Source organism: Epinephelus fuscoguttatus, linkage group LG17 (genome assembly GCF_011397635.1).
Source record: "Epinephelus fuscoguttatus linkage group LG17, E.fuscoguttatus.final_Chr_v1".
NCBI lineage: Eukaryota > Metazoa > Chordata > Actinopteri > Perciformes > Serranidae > Epinephelus > Epinephelus fuscoguttatus.
This window is the reverse complement of record NC_064768.1, coordinates 33,186,661-33,204,473: the sequence shown is the minus strand read 5'-3', so window position 1 is coordinate 33,204,473 and position 17,813 is coordinate 33,186,661. Positions and strand designations below refer to the sequence as shown.

The window sequence follows — 17,813 nt, the reverse complement described above, 5'->3', positions numbered from 1 at the left end:
TGGTTTTTATATTATTATTAGTTCATCTAACAAAACACTTACAAAACAAACTTATTTGAGAAAGGGGGGGCGGCAAGATTTCCCAACCAAAACAAACAAATAATGTGATAAGCAGCCTTATGACGTGTTGCACAACTCCAGATTTCCCGTCATGTTTTTTATCATATGGCTGTAGTGCAGGAAGTCAATGCGCTTATCAGGCAAATCAAACTGATGAAACACACTCTGATGTAAGAAAGATGTATTAAAGGCATACTCCATCTGTTGCTGCTCTGCTTGTTTACCTGGCAGTGATGAGTCTGTCAGGGGGGGAGGGGGAGGGCTGACAGGAGCCTGAGTGCTCTCAGCCTCATACAGCCAGTCGATCGGAGTGTGAGGACCCATCACAGAGGTCAACCCGGGGCCCTGTGGCCCCCTGCCACCAGGGGAGGCAAATGTGATGTCCGGCAGCTCGTTCCAGGGCTCCACCAACAGTTTGGTGTCAACCAGGTTCTTGTCGGCAGGACCTAACTCGTGGGACTGTGGAGTCGGGACTGTTAGTGTCTCCACTGGGAGCTCAACCTGGGAAGGAAAGAAGAGCTCAAATCAGACACACCGATCGTTCAAACTGTACTGCAGTGTTTCCTGTCTTCCATGCAGCCTCTGGTAATTTCAGTATAATTTCAATAAACAAAGAAAATCAACTTCCAGAGACTTTTTGGGGGAAATAATGGAGATGGAAGAAGTAAAAACAGTTTATACATTACAAAAACAATGTTAAATCAAGAGTGCTGGAAGTGCTGAGCAGAATATATGCTTCTTTGAACAGAGCGCTTTGAAGGACAACATGGAGAGTGGCGTCACCAGCATAGCTATGTAGTTACTGACAGCAACAGCAACCCAGACAGATAGGTCAGGATGTCTGGACACACAAATCTCATCGCTTGTAAATAACAGTGTGGACAGCCTGTCTTAAGAACCTGGTCTCACTCGGAAGGCGTCGAAATCTGGCACGTGGGCAGTGACTTGTGGCGTCAGAAACCAACTAAAAAGGCATCTTGTAATGTTGGCATGATACGCGGTGATTTTTATCCTACATCGGACCTATACAGCCTTTTAAGTGTTGGGACTTATATTTTTCTACATAATTTCTTCCATTGGGAGTCTTTTCGGAAAAAATAACTTCTATTTAAAATTGTCTACTTATAAGATTGTTTCTATTCAAGAAGTCTTTCCACTTAAAATATACTAGTCCATACCCGTTGGTAGCTTTGTCACCTTCTACCTATGCCAGTTCTCAATGCCTATGTGCAGTTTCACATAGATTGACCACGTCAGTGAGTAGAAAAATGTGGGACAGACAGAATGACTGACTGACAGAATGACACACTGACAGTTTCCATGATTATGTACAGCATACCATACCATGACTTAGTTATACCAAAAATTAGAAAAAAACCAACATTGGTCCACAGGGGGAGCCACAGCGATCTGTCCCATTTTAGCCATTTTTAAGCATTTTTCTGTTGTTATAGCGCCACCCAGTTGCCAATTAGAGTTAAATTTCTCCAGTCACCTTGAGGCGTCCTGTTCTACACATCTACCAAGTTTAGTAAAAATCGATATGGCGGTTAGGCCTAGATAAGAAATGAGCTCTCTAGCGCCCCCATTTTGTTTGATGGGGTCAATAATGGAGGGGTCCCCTCAGATTATGTGTGGTCATATGCCTACAAAGTTGCGTGGTGATGGGTGAAACCCTTGAGATGTTATACACCTTTATGTGATGAGCCACGCCCTCCGCAATATTCATTGCCTTATAGAAGCTCAGTTTTAGTAAGTTTTCCAACTTTTGCCAAGAGGGAACTTTAGATATTGGTCCCTAGATTATGTTCACCCAGTTTCATGCAGATCGGTCAAACTTCCCAGGAAGAGATCGATTTGAAGTGTTTTTCAAAAAATTCAAAATGGCAGAAAATCTATATAACTGGAAGTTATGGGTTCTTGGGGCAAATTTGTTCCTCATGAGGAGAGGCATCTCTGTGCAAAGTTTCACGTCTCTACGTCATACGGGGCATGAGATATGCCCATTCAAAGTTTGACATTTCAATCTGTTGCTATAGCGCCCCCCTTTGGCCAATTGATGTAATATTGCTTCACGAAAAACGTGGAACAGACGCACAGACAGAGTTTTCGTCATTATATAGTAAGATATGTATTTTTTTCTCTACTTGATGTTTTTCCTGTATTGATTATAGTACTTTGTTGCATTTGTGTTTCTGTATTTTCTATGTGAATTGATGGTGTGATGCTGGACACTGACTCATTGATTGACAGAGGAGGAGTTTACTCAGAGCCACAAGGTGTAATCTGTTGACCACTAATGAGACTCAGGTGTGGTTCATTGTGGACTTTGCCTCCAGTTTAAATGAACTGTGTTTTCTCTCTGTCAGCATCTATCTGATGAAGGTCCATGAGACATTTGACTTAGTTAAAACTGAAATCGTCTCTCTTGTGGAAAAGACAGGGGATCAGCAAGTTTAAATGTGAAGTCAATGTGTTTAGTCACGTTCATCACCTGAGGACTGACGTTAACAGTATTTTCAAGCATTACGTCTGACTGTCATTTTCACAGATGAGATAAAAGCAGCATTACTTGTATGTTTTCCTCATCTGGGAATTCTTTGGAGCGGCTCCCGTCTGGAGACTCGGGCTGGATTTCCACAGGTGGAAAGACAGAGTTCGGAAGATATGCCATTGTGTCGACCTGCTCACAAATCTGACTCAGTATTCTGCCTTCCAGAGCTGTACAGAAACAAAAGAAACAAAGCGGTAACATGATTAGAAAATAATGTTACAGGAAATTATAGAATTGTAATAGGTGGCTATGTGGGTGATAAACCAAAGCAGTAAACATTTTTTACCGTAGTGTTTGTCTATGACATGTTTAATTCAAGTTATACCCCCCTTGGCTAATGTCAACCGACTGAGTCAAACTCCTTTATCAACTTTGAGTCCTGTGACCAACAGAACAAAACAATTTCATTTGATTTTTGATGACTGTGAAGCAAGACCCGAAGTTAAGGATAATGTTTTGCAGACTCCAGACTTGTTGGTAATGTCTTTGTGTTCTAAATCGGTACAAGTTTGGCTTAAATTCACCTCAACTGTGTCTGAAGGGTTCACAGCCTGTTATAGAAAACCTGTGGTGTATTGATGACTTCTGAGATGACACTGATTGCTTACTGGGAAGTGCCCTGAAGTCATCTATGAGGTAGACGTGCTCTTCATCAGGATCAGAGGCGATCACATCCATCTGAGCCTGGAACGCTTCATACAGAGGGTCAGTCTTGTTCCCGACGCCTATTACAAACATCTCGATCCCCTGAGCGTGGGCCTCTGTTGCTGTCTGTTCAAACGGCATGACGTCACGGGGGTCGGCCTGCCCGTCCGTTAAAACCACAGCCACTTTCCTGACACCGGGCCGCGACGCCTGGAACAGCTGGTTAGCTCGATGGATGGCACTGCCTGTGAAGGTGCCCTCGCCAAGGTACGGCATCTTCCTCACGGCGGCCTTGATGTAATCCTGGCTGTGCTGCTGCTGCAGACTGACAACCACCATGTCCACGTGGCTGTAGAGCACCACGCCGACCCGACTGGCGTCTCTGCTCACTGACACCCGGTCGATAAGAGCGTTCACAAAGTCCTTCACCAGCTCAAAGTTTTCTGGTCCTACACTCTCAGAGCTGTCTATCACAAACACCAGCTCCAGAGGGCTCTCTCTGCACTTGAGACCACAGCCTGGGCAGAAACAGGTCAGAGAGAAATTAGAATTGTTATAAAACAGTGAGGGTGGATCCAAAAACATAAACCGAAACATTATTATTGATTGAGGATTAAACTGCTGTAAAATGTGATTAAATGTGTAACGTACCACAGATTTCACGTATAATCCTGATGACCTCTTCTCTCTGAACAGAAAAAGTTTGAAAATAGGTTTTAAATGTTTATATTAAGATACAAAACTCAATGTCCTTCGATCAGTTACTTTACTTACTGTCAGTCCTGGCTCTCCTTTTTCTCCAGGTCTCCCCTGAAAGATTAAACTCACATTAGGAGGTAGAATGATGACATGACGTCGAGCTAACTTCACAGAATGAGTGAATGGTGACCTGGTGTAAGATAAGCTACTGTACAATCCATTGGCTCTTAGGTTATGATTTTTATTTCATTCATTCATGTTGTTTCCTGTTTTACTTTGAAACTCACAAATCCTCTTGTTTCACATCACTTCACTTCCTGTCCCTGTGTGTTTTCCCTCCATTTTGACGACTCCACCTGTGTCTGATTGTCTGTCCCGCCCTAGTCTCGCTCACCAGACCTTTCTCAAGAAAAGAAAGGTCTGGCTGGGCCGACTCTCACTTTCAGATTGGAGAAAAAAACGCCCCGGCTGCTTGTACTTCTTTCAACCAATCACAATCGTTCTGGGCGGTGCCACAGCAACGGTGCGTTTGCAGAAATAGGGTTGTTCGAGATGAGCCAGTCCTGCGCAGATTTGATCACCGGCGATCGGCGCACAGTGCATGCCGGTTAGTTTTGTGTCCGACTTCATCCCGACTTGCTCTGACATATTACAAAAGTGGACGGCGATAAAACCGCGAGAGCGAGGCGCCGCAGTTTTTAGAGCCAGGCGCTGCAGTTGCTCTCCACCGACTGCACCGCCTGGCTCTCACCTGATCTAACAGCTCATTGGTTCAGATGCCGACTCAACAAGATGACGTTTTAGATAAACTACTCATTTTTGTTGTATTTTAGAGATTAAGATTGTATTTGTCTGACCTGAAGGTTTATTCTGTGAACAGAAAACATGTTGTGTGACTGATGAAAACAAACTGATATATGGGCCTGATCACTTTTTTAATGAATTGACATCATTCCAGACAGGATGTTAGTGTGTCTGTGACTTCCTGTACAGACTGAAGGCTGCTGGAAACTGTCGGGAAACTGTCCGACTTCACCGCAGCTTTTTGTCACCGCCCCCCCGCTGCGGCCGCCTGCTCTCGTCTACTTCTCAGGCGAGGCGCAGTTCATCTCGAACGAGCCTAATATTGCCGGGAGGAAACAGGTTTTGGTGTAACACGCCCACAAAAATATCGCCTACAGGACACGAACCATGGCAGAAAAATGGCTACATCCCCCGCAAGATCAAACACTGCAAAAGTTAGTAAAGGACGAGTTGAAAACTGCAACTGGAGGTGGTAGGGCGGGACTTCAGCGGGTGGCTCGTTCCGCCCAATGAGAGGCTGATCTATGTAGCGAACTTCCGCCCACTCAGACTAGTCCCGCCCTGATTAGCCTCACCTGTGTCTCGTTAGAGTATTTAGTGTGTGTCTTGTTTTCTCTCAGTGACAGTTCGTCTTAGCTCTCTGTGTGTCTAGCATTTCAGCCTTTTGTTTCCCAGGGTTCTTTTCTTAGCTTTTTGGATTGAGCTTGTTGATTGACTCTGCCTCTGCCTTATTGGATCTGTTTGCCTTCACTGGTTGTCCATCTGTGTGCTGAACCAACCTGTCTGTAAATACTGTCTCCAGAGTGGTGTGTTAGAGTCCACTCTCACCTGGTGCCCCAGTTGTTAGACTACCGAGTGCTGGAGGCCCATGTTGTTATTCTAGCAGAGCTAATAGAGACCTTCACGGCCGGTATTTATCAAGTGTTTCAGAACTCACACCTCAGAGTGGGGGTTATTAGACAGGTTTTAAGTTCTGTCTGCATTTAACAGATATATTTAGGCAATTTCCACTGAGTTCAGAAAATGCTTATGTGCATTTCCACTCACAACTGTTACATGAATATTGAAGATAGATAGTTGGTGGAACTAATTCTCCAGACAGGTGCCATAAATCATTCAAGAGAATGAGAAAACGAGATGATGTAATTAAAGGAGCTCCTGTCAAATTGCAAACAATGGAAAACATATGAAAGTGTTACATTCATATCTGATTCATGTATTAAATTGAGAAGGTTACTTGTCCGTCCACATTGAGCTCGAGCAGCAGTAGCTCAATGCTCAGACCAAGTATAGAGCATGGACTGGCAGCTGGAGAGATGCCAGTTCACCTCCTTGAGCAAGGCTCCTAACCCCCAGCTGCTTGGGGCACCTGTCCATGGGCAGCCCATTTATGTAGAGGTCCTGTTTGTGCATGTGTGTGTATTTCAGGCCTGTGTGTGCATGACAGCAGAGTGAAAAAATTGAATACGCCCTTGGGGATTAATAAAGTATATCTTCTTCTTCACAGACCTGATGATTTCATGAGGCAATTTTTCAGTTCTGTCTTTAGTGACATGCTGTATGCAAGTCATTGATGCGTCAAGAGGTTTTATTGACACAGCTCAGCCAAGCGCAAAATCCTTGCACGCTTCCTTCTATGCTGTGATACGGTTGGTGGAGTTTGGTATAAAGAAAACAGGTCCTACATGAAACTGCTCACAACAAGGTCTGTGGATTGTTTTGAGTAACCAGGTCATGATCTCTTGAAAGAGACACTGCAGTTGAGTTTATCAGAAAATGTAGTTCCATTATATTTGAGAGAAGGCAGACCTCTCTACGGCTGTTATCGCCAACACTCAGCAACTCACACCAAAACGCTTAAAGCACTACAGATGAGAGAGGAAATATGTATCTTTGATTTTGGGATGAACTGTCTTTTTAAGAACAGAGCCATTACAGAGTCATTAGTTTTGGATCAGTCAATCCTGATGATGATAAACTGATGATTGTATCAGCCTGAAGATGTTCAATTTGGGTCTGTATTTAATACATTTTCCCAACGTGGAAACAGACACCAATAACGCCATCAGACCCGTTCTTTGTGGGCCCACTATACATGAAATAAAAAAGACCATATTATATTACCATCTTTCCAATAGATCCAGGTTCTCCATAGTCTCCCTTGTCTCCTTTCTTTCCCCGGTCTCCAGGAATGCCTCTGTCACCCTGTGTGTGTGAAAGCACTCTTTACCACAGCAAAGCAGGAGCACTGGTGATTAGAGGAGATATGTCTCAGGCCATGCAACCATTAACATGCAGTCACTGTACTGTTATTACCTTCTCTCCTGGAAGACCGTCCCCTGGTGCCCCCCGAGGGCCCATTGGCCCCTGAAACCCAGGCTCTCCCTAAGAATAAAGAGGGAGGAACTGGTAAATGTGTCAAGAGTAGCATCATTAGTACCCTAACCCATCTTTGGTGAACAACATGATACAGTTGGAATACATCTGTGATCCCATTGTATTGAATGACACCCTACAAGCCTTGTCAAGTGTTTTTATTTCCCACCTTTGGTCCCTGGATGCCTTCTCCTGGAGGCCCCAGTGGGCCTGCTGGACCAGGCTGCCCCGTAGAGCCCTGGGAAAACATTACATCACAGCATTTATAAGGCTGATGTCATTATAATATGCAGAGGAACTAGTTTATTAGATCAGTAGAAGTCATTTAACTCTCTTCATACTGACCTTGGGTCCATAAAGTCCAATCCCAGGTGGACCTGATGGCCCTGGCACGCCCGGCAAACCTCTGTCACCCTGACAGACAAAACATCAGAAATAATTTCCACTACTTATCCATCTTATACAACATGAATCTCACAACCATATCCACGTTTATGAGAGGGTCATTTTGCTTTGCTGGTGTGGAAGCTGTTCAGCAATGCCTCACCTTAGGTCCAGGTAGTCCTTTCCCTTCAGGTCCGATCTCTCCTTGCATTCCTGGTAACCCAGGCAGCCCCTAATGATCGGGGAAAAGATGTTCATTTATAAATAATTATAATTTCATTGTGCTCCTCAGTTTTGACAAGTGTTTCCTTTCACCTGTGGTCCTGGGATGCCCTCTCCCTTCATTCCTGGTGGTCCAACAGGTCCAGTGTTTCCTTTGTTACCCTGAAGGAGGAACAGGAGAACAGTCGACATGCTGAGAGGGACCAACTGTGACAAAACGCTGCTGCATCTTCATATTAGCATAAAAAATATATTGACCTGCAGATGGGTTTATTGATTATATTATGACTCTGACCTCAAAATACACACACTGCATTATTCAAGTGTGGGGGGACTTTACTTTTCTGTGTCCACTTTACCTTCGGCCCGATGATTCCTACTCCAGGTTCTCCAACAGGTCCAGATGTTCCCACAGGCCCAGGATCTCCCTGTTATTTGGAGTGTGAATAATTAACCCACTATTATAACTCTTAAGCAGTACAATTATATATTTGTGATCCCCTTGAAAAAATGTGTTTTGTGTTATATGTCAGGATACTGCTGACATAGTTGTGATAACATTTACTTTACAGGTATGGCTATTAGTTTCTTTACAGTTTGTGATTATACACACAAAACAAGATCATCTGAAAATACAATAAACTATTCAACAACTACATGTTGACTAGATTAAAGGTCATATGTATCGCTGTTTCATCAAAACAGTTATTAAATTTAAAAAAAAAAAAAATACATCCAGAGAACGTCTAGAAAGGTGTAGAATTAAAGACTATATTTTTTGACGGGCCCAAAATATGCCAATATTTTTGGTTACGTTGGTTATGGGGGGGAGCTCAGGGTTGCCAGATTGTGATAGCTGCAGAGGTATGGCGTCGTCCCAGCACTATCCGTCGCAAAATCTAGCCGACCAATGGAGAAGCAAAACCAGAATCAACATCGACTTTTGATAATATGTTAGTTAAAATACACATCTGGCTCTTTAACTGTGAACATGCAAAAGACAATTTGTGTTAATCTGGCACATAATGCTCATTTTTAGTATTTGTGGCCACTTTTCCTGCCAGTAGTGAGTCAGCACAGCGACATCATGATCATTTATTCACTTTCTTTTCCAAATAAGTTTGGTTAAACCGTGTTTGTCTTTTTGCAACCTGTCTGAATGTCTCGCTGCTCGTGTTTCTCGCCTTGTTGGATTCATTCTAAAAATATCACCCATCACTTGATGACAGGACTTACAGTATCAATCAGGGTGTCTGTCGCAGTATGTGTGTGTGTGTGTGTGTGTGTGTGTGTGTGCATGCGTTGCTGAGTAACTGGCTGTCGTCACCTTTGACCCTGGTAAGCCACGCCCAGCAGGTCCAGGTAGGCCCATCATTCCTTGACTCCCAGGCTCTCCCTGAACAAAAGGGTCAGTAAAATGGCGTTAAGCTGACGGCAGATAAACGCACGTGTGAAGACTGTCAGTGCAAAGCAAATATTTGTCATGTCTTTTCTCAAATAAAGTACAAAAGCTTTTGTCTTGGGAGCTTCAATTCGGAGGCTTACACCAGAGCAGGTTCTTAAGCAATCTTCTGAATTAAAGCTGTCGACACGTGGTGTTTCTTTGCCAATGTTCACTGTTAAATTTGATCATTTAAATTCAAGTATTTGATACAAAATTAGAAGATTTTTTTGCATTAATATTACCAGTATTATTATCCAGTATAATGACTTGTGTCTAACCTGAACACTCAGTCTTTATTAATCTCTAATCTTAAACTTCATGGAGCTGGTATGTAAATGCGCTTCTGTTTAACATGATTAGTCAGGCATTGTCTCGGATCTGGAACCAGCCAACACCCACTCACGCTGTTCATTACAAGCTACTACCAAAGCTCTGGAAACAAAGGATCAAAAGACTGTGTGTAATGCAAACAGTTTGGTCATAGTGACAAACCCACAGAGCACGATCACCAACTCTGCGGTTCCTCACAGCTCAACAGAGCATTTTAAGATCTTTCAGCTCATTGTTTTGGTTTTACAGCTCAAAACTTTACTCGTCTGGTTCTCTCATCAGCTTTGTTTCCAGCATAGCACTGCAGTGTTACTCATGTGCACAGGCTGCAGGTACAAACATCAAACTGGTGCATCCTTCATGTTCTTCAACCTGATTGTGGAAGTTTCCAACTGTCATGTGGGACGACAATTAAACTCCTTGAACCAAGACCCTATATAGGGATACAATGTCCACTCCCGCGAGCAGACACGTGAACCTGACAGTACTTACAGGTAACACTAACCTTACTTTACTTTACTGTATCCCACGATGGTGTACGGTAGTTAGGATGAGGTCCAGTGCGCGCCATTAAGGCGGCCATAATGCCAGATTATGCGTCAAAACAACGACTGTATATCGTATCGTCTCGTCACACGATCAAATAGAGACTTGAAGTTGGACAACATCAACAAACATATTACCCTGCAATCATCACTGAGAATCTGTACATGACAAAAACACCAAATAAATTGAGAAACTATTCATTTAATTAATAATTGTTTTGCCTTTTTACAGGGATATATGTACGATACAATACAATGTGATACGATACGATGTGATACGATACGATATGATATTCATTCATTCATTCATCTTCTAACCGCTTCATCCTCTTGAGGGTCGCGGGGGGGCTGGAGCCTATCCCAGCTACATTGGGCGAGAGGCAGGGTACACCCTGGACAGGTTGCCAGACTATCACAGGGCTGACACATAGAGACAAACAACCATTCACGCTCACATTCACACCTATGGACAATTTAGAGTTATCAATTAACCTAGTCCCCAATCTGCATGTCTTTGGACTGTGGGAGGAAGCCGGAGTGCCCGGAGAGAACCCACGCTGACACGGGGAGAACATGCAAACTCCGCACAGAAGGGCTCCCAAGCCCGGGATCGAACTGGCAACCCTCTTGCTGTGAGGCGAGAGTGCTAACCACCACACCACCGTGCCGCCCACGATACAATATGATGCGATACAATACAATATGATACGATACGATGCGATATGATACGATACCATGTGATACGATACGATATGATACGATACGGTGTGATACGATACGATATAAGATGTGATACGATACGATGTGATGCGATACGATGTGATGCGATATGATGTGATACGATACGATATGATACGATGTGATATGATACTATGTGATACGATGTGATACGATACGATGTGATGCGATGTTATACAATGTGATACGATACGATGTGATGCGATGTGATATGATGTGATACGATATGATACGATACGATATGATGCGATGTGATACAATGTGATATGATACAATATGATACAATATGATGCGATACGATACGATGTGATACAATACGATGTGATACGATACGATGTGATACGATGTGATACGATACGATGCGATACGATATGCTTTATTGTCCCCGTAGGGATATTTGTCTTTGACTTAAGTGCTGTGCTCATTGCCTGCTTCCCCAAAAAATCAACAAACAACAAAAACACATAACGCATAAATACACAACAATACATCATACAGCATTCCCTTAAGAGGGCACCATGGCACTCTTACATGTACATTTTTTAATTTAATGCAAGCTCTTCTTTGTACACAGCCATATTTCTGAGGTGGCAATTTAAATCACCTGCAGGGGCCCATTCTCTGCCTAACACATTTCTGGAGGGCCTGCTCTCAATTTCTGTTTTGCTATATTGATACAGACAACACTAAGTATCATTACTTACTCACTGTATATATCATTCTGGTTTTTATTTAACACTTGCTGCTATTAATCTTACCATGTGACTTTACCTTATCACTCCGTCTTTAATTGCTCTGGTATAGTTCCAATATACAGTGCCTATACTTTTATATATTCTTTTAATATTATTTTTTGGTGCTTTTACCTTTTTAAATAGGACAATCTGGACGTGAGAGAGACATTGCCTTTGTATATGAGAGACCTGCTCTACCCACTAAGCCACCAGGTGCCCCCTTTGATATATTCTTATCTTTACTTTGTACTTCTCTATTCTTCTGTTCCTGAGCATATCTTATCTTCACCTGTATTTAACTTACCTTCGCTCCAGCAGGTCCAACAGGGCCAGGAGATCCTGATAGTCCCCTTGGTCCACGGTCGCCTCTATCGCCCTGTAGAAAAACACATGCTCATGACGTCTTACGTCTCAGCTGTGGCGTAGTCGAGTTTACTGTAAACAAACTAATCACCACTGCACTCACTAACACATACAGTAGTGAATATGCTTTCATACATAATTGAGTATCAGGATTATCTGCTGTACAGGATTATGAGTTAACATATTGGTCGTGTCATGTACATAAACAGGATGATCATGTATTTTTCGTATGCTGGGATGGATGAAGATAGAGAAGATATCATAAATCAAATAAAGGCATGCAAATACTGACACACAATTTAATTCATGATACAACTTAGCTCTAAATAAAAAAAATAAAAAAATGTGTGCAAAAATTAGGAAGTCACAGTTAAACGCAAAGCCCCTCTTACATGGGCAGCCATCATGTAGTGTGTTAGGAAACTAGGAGCCTTTGTCTTGCTCAAGGATGAAGGTTGATGCTAACCAGCTTTATGTCACCCAGCAGCTGAGAGACAAGACACGGGGAACTTTTCTTGGTCATGAATAGCTGCAGTGTTAACCCACGGACCAACTGAAAGCTACATTTACAACCACTTGACATCTTTACTCCTAATTTCCTCTCTGCATCACACCTGTCTGCTCTGAGCTCACCCACCGTCACTCACCACACACTCATTATGCCCACACTACACACTGAGCTCAGTGGGGTGGGGCATACGGCAATCCTGGAGCTGTCGTAATGCATACGCCATATATCTGTAAGGTCAATATAACTCAATACAATAATCCAGTAGGTCAACGTTGCACAGACATCAATGAATCAATCAATGAAGCCATTGTCAGTAAAGGTATGTAAATATGTACCTAGCTACTTTCAACTCTACTTACGCACACGGCTTTTCACAACTTGCATGTTCAAACCAGAATGTATGCGTCGCTTTTGAATGCCACCGCCAGCCAGTCAAGTTGCAGTTTGTCTGTCCAGACTCATATAATATATGAAGTGAAGATTCTGAAGGACTTTAATGAAGGTGTTAAGTGTATTTTTTTTGGCCAAATGGAAGTTATCACTATACTGACATGTATGATTGCAGTGAATACATGCTGTCAGAGCTTATTTTTACAGCAGAGCACAGAGGACTGATACAGAGCTTCAGAGAGTCACATGGTGCACTGACAATCACCTGAAGCTCAACATCAGCAAAACCAGAGAGCTTGCAGTGGACTACCAGAGAAACAAGATCATTGTTGTCAACCAGACGTTAGTCGCCAGATTTCATTGGTCGCTTAGTCGCAGAAAAAACTCAATTTTGACTCAACACGGGAAACCTCACCCGGCCTGGACACGGAAAGGACTGACAGATTGATAGCTCTTTCTCAATTCTGTGGGTGGTGGTGCATGGCCGTTCTTAGTTGCTGTAGTGATTTCTCTGGTTGATTCCGATAACGAACGAGACTCCGGCAAGCTAACTAGTTACGCAGTCAGCGTCCAACTTCTTAGAGGGACAAGTGTTCAGCCACACAAGATTGAGCAATAACAGGTCTGTGATGCCCTTAGATGTCCGGGGTTGCAGGCGCGCCACACTGAGTGGATCAGGGGCGATTGCTCTGAGACAACAAGAGAGGCTGAACTTCCCCTAAAATTTCATAGAAGAAATGGTCAAATATGCACTATTGAATTTACATCAAAATAAGAATTTACATTGCATTAAATGCGCGCTAGGATGCATTTCACATCATGACTATGATGTTCAAACATCAGCTGTTTCTCACCAGTTTTCAAACACGACCTCCCTGTCATACATTCTCGTGTCAGCACGGTGGACGCGGAGCCTCCAAGCATTCCTATGAGACAGCGTTGAGCAGGTTTTTTTCATGCAGCAAAGTGAGACGGTCATTGGATAGCTGCGACAAAATCGTCACTTCCAGGGAGGCTCAGCTTCCCTGGGACCTAATGGAGCTGTAGGCGGGAAAGGACGCTCGGTGTCTGCATGATGATTGGAGGAACTGTCTAAAAGGCTGAACCCCTTTGTCCCTGACAGCGCTTTGGAAATACACACCGGCATCGTCGCATTTTGAGCTCAGTCCCATGCGGATATTTGCGAGTGGAGTCTTCTGACAGAGTCCCTTATTTCCATAAGCGATATAGCTCATTTTCACCGTTTGTACAGTTCAAGTGTTTAAACCCATCTGAAAATCTTTGAGGTGTGTTTTGCTGTGGTTCTATGGCATGAGTGTGGTTGAGAAACAGCTTCAATTAAATGTTCCTTTTATAAGTTACTGCCTCGCTACAATATGACACATTTTATGATGTAAACTTAAAGTGAGCTTGCCCTGTTTGAAAGACCAGCAGCCGCCACTGGAGTGGATCAGCATGTGTCTACCCTTCGCCAAGAGGCGTGGGTACCCCCCTGAACCCCACTCGTGATAGGAATTGGCGACTGCAATTAATTCCCATGAACAAGGAATTCCCAGTAAGCGCGGGTCATAAGCTCGCGTTGATTAAGTCCCTGCCCTTTGTGCACACCGCCCGTCGCTACTACCGATTAGTTAGGTCCTCGGATTGGCCCCGCCGGGGTCGGTTGCAGCCTACTCTCTATATACAGACTCTACATTCAGTGAATGTAGAGAAGAGCCCTGGTTTCCAGTTGTAGGCTGTTTGTAGTCCGTGTGATATTGACCAATCACGTTTGAGCCGGCTGCAGTTGTTGCCAGGTTAAACGGTCCGTGCGGTGAACTAACGAGGCGGAACATAATTGGCGTCACTGCAAACTCTGAATCCATCGCAATGGTTCAGCATATTTACTTATATATAAACGGAAGTCGGGAACGGAAATTCGCCTCCTCCGCCCAAATCAAACCGGAATGCCAAAAAAAAATGGGGGTCTGCCCCCAGAGGCTGTATCGCCGTCTGCCGGAAGTCAGACGCCGAATACAGCCGATGGGTTCCGAGAATGGTTGCAGCCCTGGTAGAGCGCCGAGAAGAAGAAATTTAATGATGAAGTTAATATCATAAACATGCAACTAATGGCCCTAAATGAAGACTATTGGTCGACTAGGAAAATTCAGTATCTGACCAAATGTCTCCTCTTCCTTTCTTGAGTTACGGCGTTAAATAATGGCCATAAAAGGGTTTTTGCAGAACAATGACACACTGAACATTGAACATGATGTCAAAGTGATGTTGACCTTTGACCTTTTGGATATAAACTGTCAATACTTAATTGTTTTATCCTACTAGACATTTGTGTAAAAAAAATTGTCACACTTAGAGTATATATTCTTGAGTTACGGCCCAAAATGTGTTTTGTGAATTCACAGTGACCTTTAGCCAGCAAATTCTACCAGTTCATCCCTGAGTCCTCGTGGATGCTTATGCAAAATTTGAAGAAATTCCCTAAAAGCGTTCCTGAGATATCACATTCGTGAGAATAGGACAGATGAAACCTGAAAACATAATTCCTCTGTCACCTGCGGAGGCATTAAAGCTCACATGCAGGGGCTGTTAAAACAAAGCAACACTTGTTCATGAACAAACAAGAATCAGGATATCCTCTGATGACTGGGAGGGATTACCTTTTCTCCAGGAATGCCTTTCCCCGGTGCTCCCTCTAGGCCTCGCAGACCTGGCAATCCCATCTCTCCCTGGATTAGACAGTAGAGCAAACTGCGTCAAAGCATTAACAAACCAACATTTTCCAGAGAATCAGGAGTTTGTGATGCTTGTGAGTGTATGCAGAGCAAGGCGCAACATTTATTTGGTGACTCAAGCAGGATTTTCAGCTATGATGTCATTCCTGTTGGAACAAGATGCTGAGGTGGGACATGATGCAGAGAAGGATCAGTTTCCATCCACGTCTTCTAGTGCATCATGATGTCACACAGACTAACTGTGTGGTGATTGGGTATGTTCAATATCTGAACTCCAGATTGGAGCATGTCATTTTACAATTTGTGACCTCTGACCTCCAGTCAGCGACTCACCTTAGGCCCAACAGCTCCATCCTCGCCAGGAATCCCAGGTATCCCAGCAGCTCCATCAGGCCCTGGCTCCCCCTGGAAATCCACAAATACACTCAACACTTTTAGATCCACACTGTGCGTCTTATTAAAGCTGCTCATTCAAAGAGGAGTCTGGTCGTTGTACCTTTGGTCCTGGCTCACCAACACCCCTCTCGCCCTGAGGTCCAGGCTCTCCGGGGAAACCCTGGTCACCCTGGGAAGCAACAGAAATCACTTACTGATAATCACATTAAATGACAGATGCATGACAAAAATGTGACGCCTGGTCTTTTTTCTTCTTTCACATTTCACACAGTCTCGCTTTAAGTCATTTATTTTACTGTATTTTTCTTCTCATGAAATTAATGTTATCCAAACTGATTGCTTTTAATAGCATCAAAGCTACACTGTCAGCTCTCTACTACAAACTGCTACTGACCTTTTGTCCAACTATACCCAGGCCAGGAGGTCCTCTGGGTCCAGAGGGCCCAGTTGGACCTTGGTCCCCCTAAAACCAGAGAGAAACATCAGCATTTAAAATATAGCTACAAAAGTAAAGGATAAATCGGGGTAGTAAATTCCTAACATTTTCGTTGGCCTTGCCTTTTCTCCTTGCACGCCTGCCCCTGGAAACCCCACCAAGCCCGGCAGCCCCGGGGCCCCTGTGTTCCCCTGAGGGTCAGACAGGTGAGAGGTCAGACAGGTCATCCTTTACAGCATCACAGGTTTCTTTTTTACGACCCAAGTGTCTGCAGTCCCAACCATGTTTAACATTTAACCGTACCTTATCACCTTTGTACCCAACTCCTGGAGGTCCACGGCTCCCCTTGGGACCCTCGTACCCTCTGTCGCCCTGCAAGAAACACACAGGAGTTAGTCTCACTAATATGCCACATCCTATATTTTCTAAGATATTTATGATTGTTTTTTGAAATGTTTATCCCAACACTTTGCAGACTGTCTTAATTAAAGGATAAATAAATGAGCTGTAATGAACCATCTTGTCCTGGAACTTACCTTGGGCCCTGGCAGACCCTCACCTGGAGACCCTGGTGATCCTTGCATCCCTGGTGGCCCTGCTGGGCCCTAAACACATCGACACAAAGATACTAAATATTCAATACTGAATTAACAGGCATTACATTACAGTAGTAATCATATACTGGACACACTATGACGTTAACACAACAGTAACACACGGTTAGTTGATGGAGAAACAGCTGCACTGCCAACAATACGTTACATGTTTTAAAGGGTCAGTTCAAGATTTATTTTCCACTGCTGCCTTCACAATACAATGGAGATACATTTAAGTGTGTTTATGCTGCTCAGAGCATTGAACAATTACATTTGAAAAGCAAAATTCAACAGAAAAGGAAAAGGAAAAAATCACTTAGTTTATGGCTTATCCTGAGTATTTAGGACATTTATGGAAAAAACATGTTGCAGTTTAGTTTTTAGAACAATCACATTGCATGAGTGACATAATGTGTTTTGGGGGCATTTGAGTGGACTGGCCATTTAAACTGAATTTCTATGGAAGCAAAGGAAGAAGAAAATTATTTGAAGTTTGCAAGAAACTGAATTATGAAGAAAAAGAAATACATAAATAAAAAATGAATGTAACCACTGCTGAATATTTAATGTTGAAATTTAAGTTCTACCAAATCGCATTAAAATATTTCACTTTCAAAGTTTGAAATTTATATGAAAGCCCAGTGCCCAATAATAATAAATAAATAAATAAAAAATTCAATTTGCTCAAATTGAGTTGGTCAAATTCAGATATAAAAACTGGATTTATAGAAGTGAAATTTTAAAAAAAATACATTATAATTAATAATAATTATAATAATAATAATGATGATAAATTAATTGTTAATAATAGATCATTAATAAAGAAATTTAAAAAAATAATGATTTCCAATGTA

At 42.9% G+C, this 17,813-nt stretch overlaps 1 protein-coding gene across 1 annotated transcript in view; it reads right to left on the bottom strand.

Annotated features, from left to right (window-relative positions):
• col28a1a (collagen, type XXVIII, alpha 1a) overlaps positions 1-17,813 on the bottom strand; it is a 34,692-nt gene that overhangs the window by 3,379 nt on the left and 13,500 nt on the right. The window contains exons 14-34 of the mRNA XM_049602784.1: positions 16,900-16,968; positions 16,667-16,735; positions 16,486-16,554; positions 16,322-16,390; positions 16,028-16,096; positions 15,865-15,936; positions 15,457-15,525; positions 11,840-11,911; positions 9,072-9,140; positions 8,104-8,172; positions 7,838-7,906; positions 7,686-7,754; positions 7,484-7,552; positions 7,308-7,376; positions 7,079-7,147; positions 6,887-6,967; positions 4,034-4,069; positions 3,911-3,947; positions 3,223-3,777; positions 2,633-2,781; positions 285-561 (exon numbers count right to left, since the gene is read on the bottom strand). Of these exons, the coding sequence (XP_049458741.1) occupies positions 285-561; positions 2,633-2,781; positions 3,223-3,777; positions 3,911-3,947; positions 4,034-4,069; positions 6,887-6,967; positions 7,079-7,147; positions 7,308-7,376; positions 7,484-7,552; positions 7,686-7,754; positions 7,838-7,906; positions 8,104-8,172; positions 9,072-9,140; positions 11,840-11,911; positions 15,457-15,525; positions 15,865-15,936; positions 16,028-16,096; positions 16,322-16,390; positions 16,486-16,554; positions 16,667-16,735; positions 16,900-16,968 (2,176 nt within the window). The remainder of the gene's footprint in view (positions 1-284; positions 562-2,632; positions 2,782-3,222; positions 3,778-3,910; positions 3,948-4,033; positions 4,070-6,886; positions 6,968-7,078; positions 7,148-7,307; positions 7,377-7,483; positions 7,553-7,685; positions 7,755-7,837; positions 7,907-8,103; positions 8,173-9,071; positions 9,141-11,839; positions 11,912-15,456; positions 15,526-15,864; positions 15,937-16,027; positions 16,097-16,321; positions 16,391-16,485; positions 16,555-16,666; positions 16,736-16,899; positions 16,969-17,813) is intronic.